This window comes from Pelmatolapia mariae, linkage group LG22, assembly GCF_036321145.2.
Source record: "Pelmatolapia mariae isolate MD_Pm_ZW linkage group LG22, Pm_UMD_F_2, whole genome shotgun sequence".
NCBI classification, from domain to species: domain Eukaryota; kingdom Metazoa; phylum Chordata; class Actinopteri; order Cichliformes; family Cichlidae; genus Pelmatolapia; species Pelmatolapia mariae.
The window spans coordinates 10391917-10409585 of NC_086245.2; the positions used below are offsets into that span (position 1 = coordinate 10391917).

The window sequence follows — 17669 nt, forward strand, 5'->3', positions numbered from 1 at the left end:
TGGGAGCTTGGTGAGCTTAAGTAGACTGTACTGTAAGCAAGAGGCTTTAATAATTTAGTGGATCATGGATCGATATGCAACTTAAACATGCAGTAGTAATACTTTGTCTTACTTAAATCACAAAGGAGTCTGATGTGCAGCCGATGGCTGTAAAGAGCTGTACAGGTTGTTCTGTTCTCCTACAAACGCGGCTCTTTGAGCTGGCAAATAAAACAACAGGACAGCAGCGAAACACAGATGGAAGTTCGCCCTCGGTCTCGAGGGTGCCGACTCCTGATCTTTGATCTATAAAACGTGATATCTCGGGATATGATCAGGCTGGGAGAGGCCTGAGTGGGCGGGTGCATGTCAATTAGGCTGGGGTTAGTGGGCGAGGGAGTCAGTCTGTTGCTGTCATGACAACCACGAATCTTTAATGCCCCTCCGCTCGACATCTTCCAGCCCACTCCTCTCTCTGTGCTGTCTACGATGACTGGGAAATATGATTACCGTTACCCCCAGGGCGAAGATGACGTAACTGCAAAGAAAACGTTCACACTTTTCGATACCAGCGCCCACCTGATGCGAGTTTACAACCTTACACTTATGGTGGGGGGGAGGAGTGTTGGGTAGGAGGGGAAGCCCATCCAAACAGATGAGCTGCAGATCTAAACATGATCTAAACTTCTAAAAAAAAACAACCTATGTCAAACTAGATCCCCACCCTTCTAATGGATAATAATAATATTACATTTCAGCCTACATCGAGCAGCATCACAACTGCATCTCCCTGGCACTGGATCCCCGCTGAGAGTCCCTCTGCCTGTTGGCCAACAAATAACCACCAGGCTCATACACCCTCCTCCCGTCACTGCCAGCTTGTAAAAATTCATATTTTACTCAACAGCCTTCCCTGCTGGGCCTCGCTGAGCCAAATGGCGGCCATCGACAGCACTGTGGCAGCGTTTCATGGCAGCCATATGCACAGAATTCACGTGTTTCAGATGGCCCCAACAGTTTGGCTTCAGCTTCCCATGTTATAGCATCAAAGATGCGTGCGTGTGGGGAGGGGGATAATTGTTTTTCACAAAAACAGCATCTGCGAGGGGTTTGAGGTGTCATCAGTATGCACGACACTACACCAGCACACCAACGAGAAGCCCGAAAAATGCTGCTGGACCATAGTTTGAGCCGTCTTTTTAATCACGTCTGAGGTACTAAATTAGAACAAATTCTGTGGAAAAGGTTGGTGTCGTGTCCGTGATAGTTCGATCCAGATAGGTGGACTGAAGTGCCTGAAGCTGATGTGTGGATGATAGCAGGAAGCAGGAGGACAGCGGGCGCTTATTGCTGGATCAAACGGGAAAGAGGAGAGGAAGAGGAGAAGGAGAGCGGAGATGACAAGATGGGATTCGGCAGCTGCCCCCCTCTTCGCTGTCACTGCGCGGGAGGGAGTTTGGGATTATGTAACTCGAGCACCTCCACCAGCCTGCCGTACCCACCCGGCTCTGTGCAAACACTCACTCACACGCTACCATCAAACACCCATCAAAGACACCCTCACACTGGCTGATGCGTGCGCTCACTCACAGACGAGGACATTTTCCAACTCTGTAAAAATGGGCAATAGATGCTGATAATTAGTTGAGCAACCATACGCTAATTAGCAAATAAAGCACACTGATCATTTATGCATAATTAAGTCATTTATTAAGGAATATACGGTACTCCACATTCCCTTCCTCCAGCTGGTTTTCTTTGCTTTGTTTACAGATCATTAACTAAATAATATAAAAAAAGTTAAATGAATTCATAAATTAATAAAAATTAAAAAGAAACGGTAGATTGACTTAGAATAAAAACAATTTATTGCAGTCCTGCTTCAAAACAGCACTAAAGCATTGAACCTATTCAGGTAACTGTGGTTAAGACATTTGCTGTTTAGATAATGTTCCTGCTTTTGTTTGTCTTGTGCAGCTTTTAAAAGAAATCTGGCAGTTTCACATGTGGCTCAGGGGGCCAAGAAATCAATTTATTGGCAAAAATTATTAAGAAAGGATTGTCAGCACTAAGTGAGAGATGAAACAGGCATATACGGTAGAAATCAAAGCTTCTCTGTCCTTTAATTGATTAGATAACGGACAAAATCCACAATTTACTTTTTATTTCCTCATAAAATATTTAGAAATCTGCTCTCAGTTGTGTCTCATTTGATACCAATTCCAACAATATGGGTTCCTGAACTGTTTTTAAGGAAAAATTGACAACATAAACATCTTTTTTTAATTACTATTACTTTACTTGCAAAAAAAGATTAATCAACAAAGTACTTAGCAGATTAATGAAATTAGTATTTCAGCTGTGCTGTACGTAGCTTCTCCTTACAGTCTTTTAATTTGGTTCCCTCTGATTAGAGCAGGATTAATAGACAGAAAGGCTGAAATCATGCCAGTTGCACCAGCTGTAGGAAATAAAGCTGTCTGCAGCCAAATAGGGAACCATTTCAACTCTGATAAACGCCCGGTTTGTTCTTTTATGTAATTATAGTTTAAATGACAGATGTACAGGCAACAATATTTTCTCTTCTACAGAATCCTGATCGCTCCCTGAATGGCTTCATTTGACAATGACGCTATTATTAAACATGGGCATCCCCTCATACTCATAACAACAGCTGGCAGATGCATGAGCTGTGCAGAACTCGCCGTCACCTTTAAAGACAGTCTGTCGATCTTATCTTAGTTTCTCCTCTGGAGGAGAGTTTTTGCTGTCATCAGCAGCTGACCGGTGCAATAAGTGTCCATAAGAGTTCCCATGAGTGCGTGACACATTCTTTATCATCGCGGACACACCCGTGAAAACTGCCTGCCGGCGGTCTCGAGCAGAGTGAACCAATCTGAATGCGGAACTGAGACTGAAACGACTCGAAGGAAGTACAGCTTGTGCTCCCTGAGTGACCGAACAAAAGATGAGGAAGAGCCGAGGAATCCCCAAACGCACTGAGAGTGTCCCATTACCCTGCAGTCAATCATCATCATCGGTCAGCTCAGCGCGAGGCGACTGCCACTCCCGCTCCCTTCCTCGCATTAGCTCCCTCTCACTTTATCAAATCTAATCAACACAAAAGCACAGACACAGAGAGAATGATGGGAACACCTAACACTGATGAAGAGGGAGAGAGCATAAAGGCTCGGGACAAAAATCGAATCTAAAATCTAATGCGGGTTAAAATTTCTTTAAAGTGTTTTTCTGCTTGATTTCTGAGATCAAATTTCTGGACGGATTCTTAGTTTATACTTGAAGAAGGTTCAGTTTCCTCTGTTGGTGTTAAGTCAGGTCTTTGAAAATAAACATTTCAACTGCATAGCGTGATACTGCGTGTGCAACACGTTTCATTCTTTTTAGGACTGATTATTTTAATTATGGTTATTGGCACATTAATATTGATACACCAGTTAAATATTTGAGGTTTCCAAAAATTTAAGCAAATTTCAGTCTTTAATCATTGGACTATAGATAGATAGATGGATAGATAGAAGCTGGATAGCATAGTGGTAAGACTACACGCCTCTAGAGCGTCGCAAAATTGATTCCCGCCTGGGGCATCTGTATCCAGTAAGGGTCCTAAGGCTAGACCCCCCCCCCCCCCCCCCCCCCCCCCATGTGAGCCTACTGCACACACATGCTATGGCAAGGGGGAGCCAGGACGACAGGTCAGGGGGGAGATATCATCACTCCCACCTGAGATTGGATAGCAAGCCCCAAGTGTGATAGACCACTAGGATCGTTGAGTGCAAGGCTACGAGATATATATATTTTTTTAAAATTAGGAAATTTAAAAGAAAGTCATGTACTGAATGCATGTGTTATAAATGTATTATAAATATACATTGTTTATATTATATAAATGTATATAATTTTATTTTTGTATATACATTTTAAAAATGATCTGCCTCAGGTGAACACTAACTTAAAAATAAGCCTATTTTTATGATAAAGTACAAATATTTCATAACAAATGAATTTTACAAAATTTTAAAGACTGGACTCGATTGTTTTCTTTAAAAGCAGTCTCTGTACGCATTTAGAAGTTGATGAGATTAATGTAGTTCATAAAGGTAAATGCTTTTAGTCATCTAAATGCAAAATGTTGACAATTTAATATCTCACTGCCTCCTTTGCTCCATTTTTTTTCTAATAAATGTTTTCAGTGGGTCTGGGCTACTTGCTGGACAGTTAAGGACATAAACTCTTAATATGGATGCTGTGATGTGTGTGAAATGTCTTGCTGTAATAAGTAAGTCATTTTATGGAAAAAAACAAAACCAAACCTCATCTGAATAGCAGAGAACCCTTTAGCATTAACAGTGCCTGCACCGAGGCACAGGGAGGTCAACTGTGCTGCTGCATCCACACATGCAAAGTAAAAGTTTACTATGTAAATAAAACGAATAACAAGGAAAAGAGATCCAGAAACAGACTGTGTTACTGGTTTGTGAGTGAGCCGCAGAATCAGGTTACAAACGTAAAGCCATCCAAGTGCTTGCACAGACTTGTCCCTTACAGAGATTTTGACTTCTGATTTTCTGACTCCTTCAGTTATATTGCGTACCACAGATATGTGGCTGTTATTTGCATATTACTTGGAGAAATGCTATGTTTTAATTGCTGGGACTGTTTGCCCTCAGAGTCAGAGCAGAGACTCCGTCCCATTTTTTTCTTCTGCAAACCCCATTTATATCTGAACAAATAAGCTTTTTTGTAAACATAAAAATAAATATTTTAAAATCATTATTTTCTCTTCGTGTTTACATTTTACGCAGTGCGCCATCAGTTTTTTGGAAAAGTGGTTCAGGGTTGCTGATCCTCATCCTGCCCCCCTCTCCCCCCATCCTGCAGCCTGGAGATCAGCTGCTGTCTGCTAAACATCCCACGAAGCGGGGGCGACAAGGTGGAAGGGATGTGGATGAAGGGAGGCAGGAGTCGAGCTGTTTACCGTGTTGTTTATGAGCAGCATGTTGAGTGGAAGTGACAGCAGCAGGGCAGGTAAGAGTTAAAAAAATCTTTTAAAAACCCCGGCATCAACTGGAGCTTCAGGCGGGCAGCTTTTAATAATGTATCACCATCAAGAGAGGAGAGATGAGGATCTTATACACAGGGCAGCAAACACAGACACAAGCTGAACAATGCAGTGACAGAGGTGCACTTGTCTGAGTTACCTCTAAAAATAATGATAATAATGATAATAAGAGCTAAAGCTATTGCTCCATCCTCACAGTGATGAAGCTGCAAACACCCAGTCAACAAATGAAAAATAGATCACACCCTCCCTCCTGCACACAGACAAAGACAGAGGTTTGGTGTGCTATCGGTACAGTACTGCTGCCCCCGCAGGAAACTGTAGGTGGAAGAAGCAGCAGACTGGAGGCCACTGATTATTGGGACCGCGTGGGCACCCTTGTGAAAAATTGATATAACGAGAAACCTACCGGGTGGGTAGAAGAGTGCGTGTTTGTGTTCATGTGTAGGGGTTTTTAAATGGTGCGGGCGGAGATGAACGTGAATGCGAATATTACCCTCTTCCATCTTTTTCGGTCCACGCACGCATTAAAAACCTTCTCCCCTAAAAAACTGTATGCACCAAAATAGACGAGAGAGAGCCAGACTTCCAAACGCAAAGCCAAGACACGATAAATGATGCGTTCCTTCCCGCAGCTGCAAATCACGGAAGGCGTAAAGCTCGTTTTGTAATGTAGTAAAATTATTAACAAGCTACCCAAGAAAATTAAGAAACTGCTGCAATTAATATCCCAGATTGATCATTTGTTTCTAATTTATTCCAATAATTTCCTCTAATCTTTACTTTAGAAAAAAAATCAAGGTAGTTTCTAAGGGGTATGGCTTTCCTTAAAACGAATAGAAAGAATAGACAGATACAGGCACCAGTTTAGCTCACTGGTTGAGCAGATGCCTGTATGACTTATGGCTGTGGTGCAGCAGCCCAGGGTTGAGTCCGGCCTGCAGCCCTTTGCTGCATTTCTTACCATGCGCTCTCTCCCTCTTTGCTGCCAAACTGTCAAAAAAGATAAAAAGCTCAAAAATAATCTTAAAAATTTTTTTTATTTGAGCCGTGCAGAGTTGTGATTTCTCTGGATCTCTGCAGATTTGTTTCCCTGTTGGTCAAAGCTTGAAAAGTTGTTCCTGAACCCTTGAACCAAAATGCGAAGTCAAAATTGCATCGAAATACAAATTTAACCAGGTGTCAGAACTAAAACAAAACCAGACCAAAAAACAAAATATATTCAACTTACAGAGTTTTAAAACAAACAAAAACAGCAGAGCCAAGAACACAAAGACTTAGGGTCCTTGAGTAGACGTACTAGCACTAAAGTAAAAGTGGAATCAGGTTTGGGGGTAACAGCTGAAGTTTTGGTGCTGAAGCCAGCACATATCTGGTTAATGGATGCCTGATGCACACGCCAAGACTTCCTGTCATCGTTTACAGTCCAACCATGGAAGCAGATATAATTAAAAAAGATAAATCAACATCAGAATAAGCCCAATGATTAAAGACATTATTTCAGCCAACGTCTGTTTGTAGAAATTATTCGCCTGCATTCAGTCAAAGCTCAGTCAAAGCTGATTGGTCGGTCCTATTCAGAAGACTTCCAGTACCAAAACTCACGTCTTATGCCTTCAAATTCCACTTTGTTGTTCATATGCTGAATCTGTTTATATATAAAATACTCTCAATATAACACCACTATTTAATTTAAATGAAACAGCTACTTTACACACGACTGCGACTAATTATTTCATTTTGTTTCTATTAAAGATTCATTTGGGTTTTAAATCCGTCGCTTAATTGTTGGGTTAAAAGCATCGGAAACTAGTGAGAAATGTCCATTAGAGCAATCCAGAGCTTAATACTTTACACCGTGCTTACAGTGATTTAATACACCGAGGGAAACCTTTAACATTTGAGAAGCTGAAATCAAGAAATATTTAATCAGCCGTAGAAAGCGTTAGGACCATCAGCGATTTGGTTAATCAGCATTAAATTAGTATTAAAATATTATTCGTCACATAAAAACACATGCACGGGCTCGCCCCGGGTTATTTATCCATCGATCCATCGACCAGCAGCTTTTAGTATTCCCAGTTCCCGTCTGGCTCTCGCCGCCGACCGAGCTCTCTCAGCTGGAACAGCTTCCCCCTGCAGCTACGGTGATCTACCAAAATAAGAGCACCCAAACCCCAACTAACAACACAACTCTTCTCATGTTCAACACCATGTAAACTCTTAAATATGGAAGTAAAATTTGAACTATTCATTTGAAAAGATATTAAAATGCTTATTCAATCATTCAGACCACTAAAATCAAATCAAACTGTTATCAATCAATCCCTGATTGTTTCAGTTCTAGCACATATTTCCTGTTCTGTGAGAAAAATAACCCAAAAAACCCTTAACTGAACTGTGAGCAACTTTTCAGTTTGGATTTGATGTCACTGTTTGAGCCCGACAGTTTCACATAAGACGTGAAACAGTCACTGAAATTTAGCAGCGAGCTCTCAACTGTACACAAACACCCACTTCTTTCTTTGAGGAGTCTAAAAAAAGAAGAAACTGGAAGTAAAAACAAGCTGCATGTCAAACTGCATCCAGTCAGCGTCTCGAGTTCCCCCTGGCTGCTGAGGGGCTGTGACACAGAAGAAACAACGCTGCGGCAGTTCCGCTTTACTGAGCTTGGCGACTGACGGCCGATGTGGCGTCAAGCGACGCCTCGATGGGCCGTGTGGGACAGGAAGCACATTTCAGTCACTTCAGCGTGAAAAGAAATTTTGCACACGTACGGTGAGCTCCGTGCGTCACACAAGCAACAAGGAGGAGGAGAGGAGGTAGGAGGCGGGGGGGACCATAAGAATTTGAGGTTTTGAAAGACCTTTAAGGTATTTAATATTCAGATTAATGCAATCAACCCACCTAATTCAATTCTCATTATGATTTTTTTTGCTCAGAGCAGACCACGCTACCTCAAATTTAAGCTTTTCAAATATGATCCTTCCTTAAATTTGTCTTGAAATGAATTAAAATTGAATATAAGTTAGTTTAGCAGCTGTTCCTGAGATACTTTGTCATTATTACTGCAGATTTTCCATCTGTTTATGGACTTATATTTGACATAAACACTCACTTAGTATAACTGATGCCGAGCATTATATATTTATTTACTTTTGGACAAAATATTAGCAGGCAAATGTTCAGAGCAGGGGAGCATTTCATCAACAGGAAGAATAAAATGAAAGAATATTTTTGATGATGTTGTGACAGTAAGAAAATGAATACCTCTCACACATCTGGACAGTAAATCTGAAGCTGAAGTGAGCAGGTATCTTAGTATGAGGTTAATTCTAATTATAGTGGGAAAAACAAGCTGAAAATAATTGTTAGTTAGTTCCACACAGGACCAGTATCGTCCTCTCCAAATCATGCTGGTACATTCAGCAGTACATAATAAATGGACTGGTACTTATAAAGCGCTTTTCTACTCTCACTGAGCACTTTTTAACTACAAGGTTCATTCACCCATTCTTACAAAGACAAACATTACTGCGATGAATGCAATGAGGAAAACTTGGGTTCAGTGTACTGGGGTTGAACCACCAACCTTCTGGGAAACACCTCTTATCCTCACTAAAGCTATATTGTATTTGCAGCCAGCAGAGGCTCTAGCACGTTACTGGTCCTGCAGAGGAAGAATGAGCAGCAGTCTGTTTTTCTTTGTTTGCAATGGCTTGTTTTTACGGTGGATAATGTGTCAAATGTGCTCATAAAAGAGCTTCAAGGATGCTTGTAGGCGGATTCACTTCCAGTTTCCTTCTGTTTTCGCTCTTTATGCTAAGCCGAGCATCTGCCGGTTCGAGGTGTATATTATTACTACGCACGCACACCTGTCAAAAATAAAGTAAATAAGCATATTCGCCAACTATACCTCCAAGTGGCAACAGGAAGCTAAATGAGGCTTATGAATAACCAAACTAAATGCACAAAGGTGCAAGCACATTACAGCCATCACAGTGTGCAGTCAACATTTACTTAACAGGTGACAAGAAATCCACAGAATATTTTTTTAACACTTTAAAGAGACGTCACCTCCAGTTTGCAGAATCTGTTGTACAGGGTTTTCACTATTTTTTGACTAAAGGCAAAACAATGATGAGGAGGGGGAGAAAAGCCAAAATAATAGCAAACATGTCAGATAAATACTTGCAAAACAGTTAAGTGCAGATGAGAAATGACATATTTATATTTCAAAGTTAAGAAAAAGTGAAACTTCATCACAGACTTACACATCAATCTGTTGCTGTGTTGCCTGCAATCCTGCACAGAGTGTGGCACATCAAACCCGATGGCAGCGCTGCTTCCCGTCACAGCAACATCCAAAGATAAAAACAACAACTTTCAAACACACTCTGGATCCCTCAGGCTCGACTGCCCCGATGCCCAACTTTGGCTGGTTACTGAGGTGCCGTGAATGAGTGACAGCTCACTGACTGCTTCCTGTCTATGCCGTTCGCTTTGACGACTCAGACTCGAGGAAAGGTGTCCCACAAGCCTTCGCCGACCCCTCCCCCCCCACAAAAGCTAAACTTCACACCTCTGACCTCAGAGGGCAAACAGGAAATGCTGCAGAGAATCCCCGAGAGCGTGACGAGTGGGTTCTTTCACGGGACAAAAACTCTCACTTCTTTGCTAGACGCTGCAGATGTGAACTCCTTTTGTTCGGGAGACAAAAGGAGACTCTGCAGAGAACAACAAGTGCATACTTAAGTCTGTGTCAACACAAGCAGTCACAAGCCTGCGTTTCCGTCCTATCAGCTGTGGCTGCGCAGCAGCACGGGGCGTTGCCTGCGGTTTCCTCAGAATAATGTGACGAGGAGGGGAATTCCTGTAAGGCCCAGGGAGAGGGGGGGAGGAGGAAGGGAGGGCCCGGCCAAACAGAGCAACAGAGCAGGCCGGCTGACGTCACTAAAACCGGCTTTGGCACCCTCCAGGGGATCCTTCTCTCGGCCTCCCTCCCTCCCTCCCTCTCTCTGTTTGTGTCGGAGGAATTTAAAGCGTCCTGCCAACTGCTGGTTGCCTAACAGCTCACTCACCGGCTAAAGAAGACTGAGGTGTTTACCAGAGGACTTTGCTTTTTTTCCTCTTCTTTTTTGTTTTTTTAAACATCACTGCTGATCTTAAGCCTTCGTCTTTCAGTTCCTTTTTGACAATGAGGCTGCACGTTAGTCTGAGGTGTTTTTTTTTTCCTTTTCACATTAAAAAGCATATCATTCACACACCGCTGTTCATTTTCATGCCGACATCAACACGCTGAGGGAAACTTTTGAAGTGTTTAATCCTAAATTTCATTTGAAGCAGTTTTACATGAGTCTTAAATTGAGCTTTTTTTCTATCTGAGGACACCATGTTTTTAATTTTTTGTGCAGAGACTGCTTCTGCTTTTACGCACACGTTATTCAGGAAATACTTAGTGTGTATGCATTTGATGATATTTAACAAAGATCCTAATACATTATTCTCTTCAGACATTAAAAAACAACCTGTCTAATGTGTGTTTTTAACATTGCATATGCCAATATTTTTGTGTTTTGGATACAGGACTTTATATTGTTTCAAGGTTTCCAGGATAAGCCAAAGTAAACAATCGAATTAAAAGGAAATGAATCAACAATGTGTGCATTTTTAAGCAACTGCTGGTTTCAGCTTCTCAAATGTTATGACAAATACACCAATTTTGTAAATACGAAACTAAATCTTAACTAATCAGCTCAAAATAGTCGACTGGCCTCTGAAATTCATGCTGGTATGTTCACGTATGAGCACAGAGAAACTTTCCTTCTTCTGCCATCATGAGTTATTGAAGTCAAGTGATGGTTTTTGAAGGGATAAGGGTTAGACTTTTTTTTTTCCTAATGTCATTTTGAAATGATTGATGGTCAGTTTCCCTCTTTGGAGAGCAGAGTCAAATGTGATTTGCTTTCATTTGCCTGAAGTGTCACAGCCTCCTCTACTTTGCCTTAAACAACAGCAAACCGCTGCCGCTCTCAGAGGCACCCAGCGGCAATTTTGTTTTTCTTTTCAACTCCAAAATAAAAAAAAGAGACATTCAAGGCTGTGTGTGGGCGAAAAACAAAAAAACAAGATCCTGGAAATGGCCGTGAAAACTGCAGGATCTTGTGAGGATTTTTTAAGTCAACAACAAATTGTGCTGCTCAGTTGAAGCTCCCCAAAGGCGGAGCAAAGCTGACTTGACTGACACTGAGGGGGTGAGATAAAACTGCAAGGTCACAGCCTGCAGGTCGCTGTGGGAGGGCTCACTCCGAGCTTTTAAAGTGACCAGAGTCAATAGTTAAAGGAGGGGATTCACCCCGCTCACAGAAGGCAGACCTCCAACAAGCGCTCGGCCTCCTGCGTTACATAAACGCGATGAGCCGGGCAGTGAAATGACAAAAGCGTCTCCCTAAGTGACGCCAGCCTGCACATTTAACCTCACTGTACTGTGGTCTGGTTGGGAAAAAAGAGGAAGCTCCCTCTGCTTTATTTTTGTATTAGTCATTATGGGGAATTCTCAGGGTTTTACAGTTTGGCCGCAAAAGAGGTTCAGAAAATCAGATAAATATTTATCCAGGCCAGGGACAACATGCAGCATGACCAAGCACTTTTTGCAGTGTCATTGCCGGGGTAAAGAAGATAAATAGTTCACAGGCAAAAACTCCAGGATCAACACGGCACACTGTAATTAGGCCGGCCAAAGCTGCAGCATAAAAAGTTGGTGTTGGCATGTTAAAAGCAAAAATAAGCAGTGACTCACTTTTGACGGCCAAGCGCCCGAACTCCTCTGTCTTTAAAACTGACCTAAAGAGGGATCACTGTGTGTTTTTGTGTGTGAGTGGAGCAGTGGAGGACACTGCGCCTCATCTCTGTGGGAACATCTGAGTTAATGACAGCTGAGCTGGTGATAATGCAGCACAGCCTGAATGAAGTAATCCAGCTACTAACCTCTAATACTGTCTGTGTGTGTGTGTGTGTGTGTGTGCTGGCTGTCCATTAGCTTTAAGATGTCTACAAACACTCGCACAATCAGGGTTACCACAGTCATTCAGCTCAATACAGCCACGAATCCAACTGCCAAAAAGTCTCCTATCCTTGCTGCATACAAGCAGTCGCCCACGCTGACCCCTTCATACTCCAAATACCAAACTGAAACCAATCAAAAACCACGTGAGCAGGGCAGTCACAGAGCTGGGAGCCTTTTCTTCTCTCTGGCTTTTCCTCTGTTTGGGGAGTTCACGTTGAAAATTTCTTCTCTTGGCTTCATCTTCGAATTTTAAATACATACCGTCGCGATCAGAAATCTTTTCAGCCGAGCACAAAAACCACATTCACACACTCTCATCGGAAACGAGCAGATTTTTGGCAAAAGGGTCAAAATCCGCTGTATATACTTAGATTTTATGCTACTTTCATTTCACCACACCACACTACGCAGGCAAATATTGTATTTTACTCTGAAAAAAAAAAACAGAGATAAGATTAAGAACATACTACCAATACCAGTGAACTTATCTTGGTTGAGATGTCAGATTAGTGGTTTTTATTTCCACTAAACGGATATTTGTCTTTTCTTTTTCATGATTCATATTTTCAGATATTTCAGATTAAAATGTAAAATCCAAAACAGTGAGCTGCATTACACCTACTGCTCAGTTCATCCACTGTCTGAAACAAGTCTACTTTCTCATGATTGGCTGCCCCTCGTAAACAAGGGGGTTTGAACTGCAGGTGGGTGTGGCCTCTGTGCTCACAGTCAGTCCTGTGTGCCTGAGATGACCGTATTAGTATATAGTGTATGAAGCTGTGTTACAATGTGTTCGGAAAAATGCCAAAAAAGTCAAGGAATACATTTAAAACTAGAGACCTAAGTGGTTTCAGGAAGTTACAGAAATGAGCAACACAGACACGTGCTAACAAACCTCGTAAAAACATTTCTGAAACTGACTGATCAGGGACCGTGGTGGACGTTCATATAGCCAAAATAACAAGGCTATATGAACCTTGAATAGCCCACCTGCTATTCAAACCTTCTGTTTTACAAATAGTTATTTTTCATATAGTAGATAAAGTAAGGGACTGCATGAGGAAAAACAAGGATCATCTTGAACTGCACATCATGCAAAGCTGGTCTAGTAGCATCCAAGACTATAAATGCAGAGGGTGGAAATGCCCATAATAGATCCTCTCGGCTTTGCAATGAGTAATTTGACTGCTTTGAAACTTTAAGTATATTTGCTGAAAATACTACAAAAACATGATTTGACTGATTGAGTACATCCACCCCTCTGCTGAGGCTGATCTTTGAGGAAATGTAGAAAAAACTTCTGAACACACATAACTCAGAGGCTTTGACGCAATCGCGGTCCCAATCAGAGGAATCTAACGCGATGCAGGCCAATAAGTTTCATCCAGCTGGCAGCTGTTGCTCTCGTATCTCTGAATCTAATCACAGTGCCATCTTCGCTACAGGAGGAGAGACTATTACAGCCGCCAAGCCTTCTAGGAAAAGAGACAAGTCTTAATTAGATCTGGAGCTTATGAGGCTGAGTACAGTGAGAGGCAGAGAGAGCAACAAAAGCCAGTGAGTGTGTGCAGGAAACCGGGATCTGACAGTATGCAAGGTCATTGATCATGTTACAGAACAGCAGCAGGATCCTGCTCAGGCTCGGCTTCTGAATCCAGGCTTCTTCTCACCTATTCGCCTCTTTTTGTCTCCCCCCCCTCCTTTCTGCTGCGCATACTGAAAAACAAGCCTCGTCTCTCAACCATCACACCCTCCTCCACCCGCTGCCTCCCACTGCTGCCCTCAGGGGAGGAGCTGAGATGTTAATGAGGGCTGTTGTGATGTGGAAACACGGGGCATGTTAATGGCATGAAAATCCATTATGATTTAATTTAAACAAATCTCCTCTTGACTGTAGGATGAAGGCCGCTGTTGTTTCAGTTTGAACCCAGTGTGCGGCTGAAAGGTTTAATCAATTAGTCGATCTGTGATTGTTTAGGCTGAGTGGAAATGCCAGACATTTACTTTGCTTGTCGTTTTACATTATTGGCTTTTGGAGATTTACAGACGTTGTGTAGAGCTGTGGGAATGTTCACTTTTTATTATTATTATTTTGACATTTTATGAAGTGATAACAACTGTCAGGTTAAATATTAGTTGTAGCCCGACTAATTTTTTATATTTGCTGCTGTGTACACAAATTATTTGGTGGATTATGTTGCTTAACCCTTCCGAAAGCAACAAATCTTCAAGTCTAAAATGCTGCATATATCATATGTAAATATCTGCATATTTACAATAAATCAATTCTTCTGAGGTCCTTTCAGGACTTTTTTCTAATATTTTGATAGTTTTAAATTTTAAAGAAATGCAGGAAAGCCATGTGGAGTACACATTTATACATAAATATGTTTATCCAGATTTTTGATTATTGTTTAGAAGACATAAACATGGTGGTTTGAGATATTTTTGTCATCATTATTCAAAATAAATCCACTGCAAGAAAATAATTTTGAAAAACCAGAGGCTGAAGAAGCTGAGCCCATATTTCCCATAACCCATGGCACACGTTTCATAATCGTACATGAAACCAACATGTCACAGCAAGTTTCTGTGATCTTTGACTGACTCGCGACTTCTAGAGAAAGCAGTACAAAACCATTACACAAGAAGCCACTAGATAAAGACTACGAAGGCTTTGTCGAGCCAAAGCTTTTTGAAAACATATTCAGTGACGAAATCCACCACAGCTGCAGTCTTTTTACATACCGAGAAGTGTGCTTGTTCCTTACAGAGTGCCATCGGCTCGCCCGGAGAGACCGGTGGCCGGTGCTGTAGACTCCCACAGGGCTTTCCTGCAGCTGCTCTGCGGCTCTCTCTGGTTTCTCTATCTGCAGATGCCGCCAGACAACCATCTGCTTTTATAGCTCATTTAGCACATACACGTTCTTGCATATTCGGGGTTGGAGCTGAATGTAAACACAGAGGGACATGTCTCAACAGAGGCCACAACAAACAGCCCTGTGTATGTCAACCAGCGAAACAAATCAAATCAAAGCTTCCATTTAAAAATCTAAAAGAGCAAACTAACAAACACTCGCCGGACACTTTATCGAGTCGGCTCAAACCGGTTTTCTTGAACATGACAATGAGTTCACTGTACTTTCAGAACTGTCGTAATTCCTCACGGCACCGATTCAGCAAGGTGCTGGAAACAATGCTCAGAGATTTGAGGCCATATTGACACGATAGCATCGCACAGATGCGGCAGATTGGATGGCTGCACATGATGTCAATCTCCCATTGCACCACACTCCAAAGGTGCTGTACTGGATTAAGATCTTGTGACTGTGGAGGACATTTGAGTACAGTGAGCTCATTGTCATGTTCAAGAAACCAGTTTGAGCTTCGTGACAAGGGGTGTGACATGGTCAACAACAATACTCCGACAGAGGGCCCAAGGTGTGCCAAGAAAATATCCCCCCACCATTACACCAACAGCCACAGCCTGAATCGCTGGCACTAGCAGGATGAATCCAAACTTGTATGTGGTTTACACCAAATTCTGACCCTTCCATCTGAATTTTGCAGCAGGCATTAAGATTTAAGAGAGCAAACAACGTTTGTCCAGTCTTATATTGTTCATTTTTGCTAAGCTTGTGTAAACTGCAGTTTAACCTGTTATTATCTGACAAGAAACAGGGTTTGTCAGAGCAAAGTTGTGGTCCTCTGCAGCTTTCAATATATTGTACACTGTATTGGCCGCTGCCACATGATTGTTTCCTTTAACAAGCATCATCTTGGTATCATCAAACCTTCAATCAGTTGGTAGTTTTTGCTCAACATGTTGATATATATATATATATGTTTTATAAACAAGCAAACAAACAAACAAACAGGGCTCCATAACATGTTTTCAATGATTTGTCAAACAAGTCCAATATCTGAAAGATTTTCAGAGATAAAATGCCACATTAAGGCACATTAAACTAGAACAACCTCCAAAATTACAGCATTTTGATCTCAAAGAAAAACAACACAAACAGTGGATTCTGCCATTTAAAACACCGTCACATTCACGTCTGTTAATCAGCTAACTGAATGATCGCCAGCATTATTTTAGGTATGCTGTCGTTGTCTGACTGACACCACTGCTGCTTCTCCCTCTCTGATGTTGATATCGCTGCCCACCTCCGCCCCTTTCACTGCTTTCTGAGCGTTTCCTCTGCCATCGGCAGTAGGCAGGAGGTAATGTTACATAATCCAAGCGAAAGAGACATGGCGTTCCCTCACTGTCTTTTTATCTTCCTCCTCCTCGTCTCATTCTCAGTCCTCAATTTTACCACCTTGTCCTCCCATCCTCCTCCCTGTTTGTATCACTACCACCACCGGCATCATCTTCTCCGCTTCTTACCCACTCCTCTGTCTTTTGTTGCCATCGGCTTCAAATATAATCACTCTTTCACAATCAGTCCAAGTAAAACAAATGATATTTGTGAGAAAGCTGCAGAAAAACTCCTGAACCTAAAATTCCAACCTATAACACATCCACTTTACTCCGATGTAAGGCAAGTAAGAAAAAGCAGCAAATTCATACATTTAGGAACCATCGGCAATTAGCAGAACAGCTCGAAATCACAGTTCAGTCGTCTAATTGATTAATCAACTAATCAAGTAAGTAAAGAAGCTTCTGGAGAGTTTCTTTATTGAGATTGAGTCAAAATACAATTGGCAGCAAGCGAGTTTCTCACTAAAGAAGTCTTCAAAAAAAAAAAAAAGTCCAGATAGTGCCGTAAAAACCGAGTTAGGATGCAGTTTGCTTCAGCCTAAACCAACTCTGTTTGGTGTAGGTGATGATGCTGCTCGAGAAGGTTAATTTCACCAGACTGTTAGCTGCCATACAGCTGACAATCACACACATTGCACACACACTCACACCTCCAACAGCTAATCTTCAGAAACGTTCAGAGTTATTTCAACCAATAGTATCAATAAACCTCTTATTTCCAGCATTAATGGACATTTAACAGCCTTTTATCAGTGGTCATCACTCCCATACTCACATAGACATCCCCAGTAAGTAGACTCCAGCAGCCAGTAGCCTGAATCCAGTAAATTTCAGCCAACAGACTTCACACACTGACCTTTTGGCCTCTTGCTAGAAGAGCGCTGCCCCTACTCTCAGTCTTCCACATTTGCCCAAATGCCACAGCTCTGCAGCATCTGTTCACTAGAAAAGCTGCATTTAGTCTTCCTTGGTGGTTATTGGGTTTAGGTTTATGTGGCTGAAGTCAAAATGTGTGTTTGTGAAAGTAACTTGTTGCAAATGTGTAAACTTAGCTCCTGTTCTCTTGTGTTGTTTAAATCCCCACAGAAAAAGGCAGTGGGAGCTCGGCAGGAATTCTCTGCCATACATTTCTAAGCTTTTTTCTCCCGTTTTGTGTCCAACCAGGGAGCACAAGTTTATGTTTGATCCTGCAGCTCCTGTAGTGGGACTTTTTTATTTCTAGAAAGAGTAGTGCTTTTTTTCAAGTTTTGGGCTTGGAGTCCCCAGTGTGTATCCAC

General features: G+C 41.9%; 1 protein-coding gene across 4 annotated transcripts in view; it reads right to left on the reverse strand.

The window, feature by feature from the left end:
* Positions 1–17669, reverse strand: part of hivep1 (HIVEP zinc finger 1) — a 67585-nt gene that overhangs the window by 16566 nt on the left and 33350 nt on the right. Inside the window, exon 1 of one of the 4 annotated variants that reach the window (XM_065470521.1) lies at positions 9334–10019. The exons of the other annotated variants lie outside the window; for them this stretch is intronic. Within the exon in view, the coding sequence (XP_065326593.1) occupies positions 9334–9337 (4 nt within the window). The 5' untranslated portion in view covers positions 9338–10019. Of the gene's footprint in view, positions 1–9333; positions 10020–17669 lie in introns of those variants that run through there. 4 annotated transcript variants of the gene reach the window in all.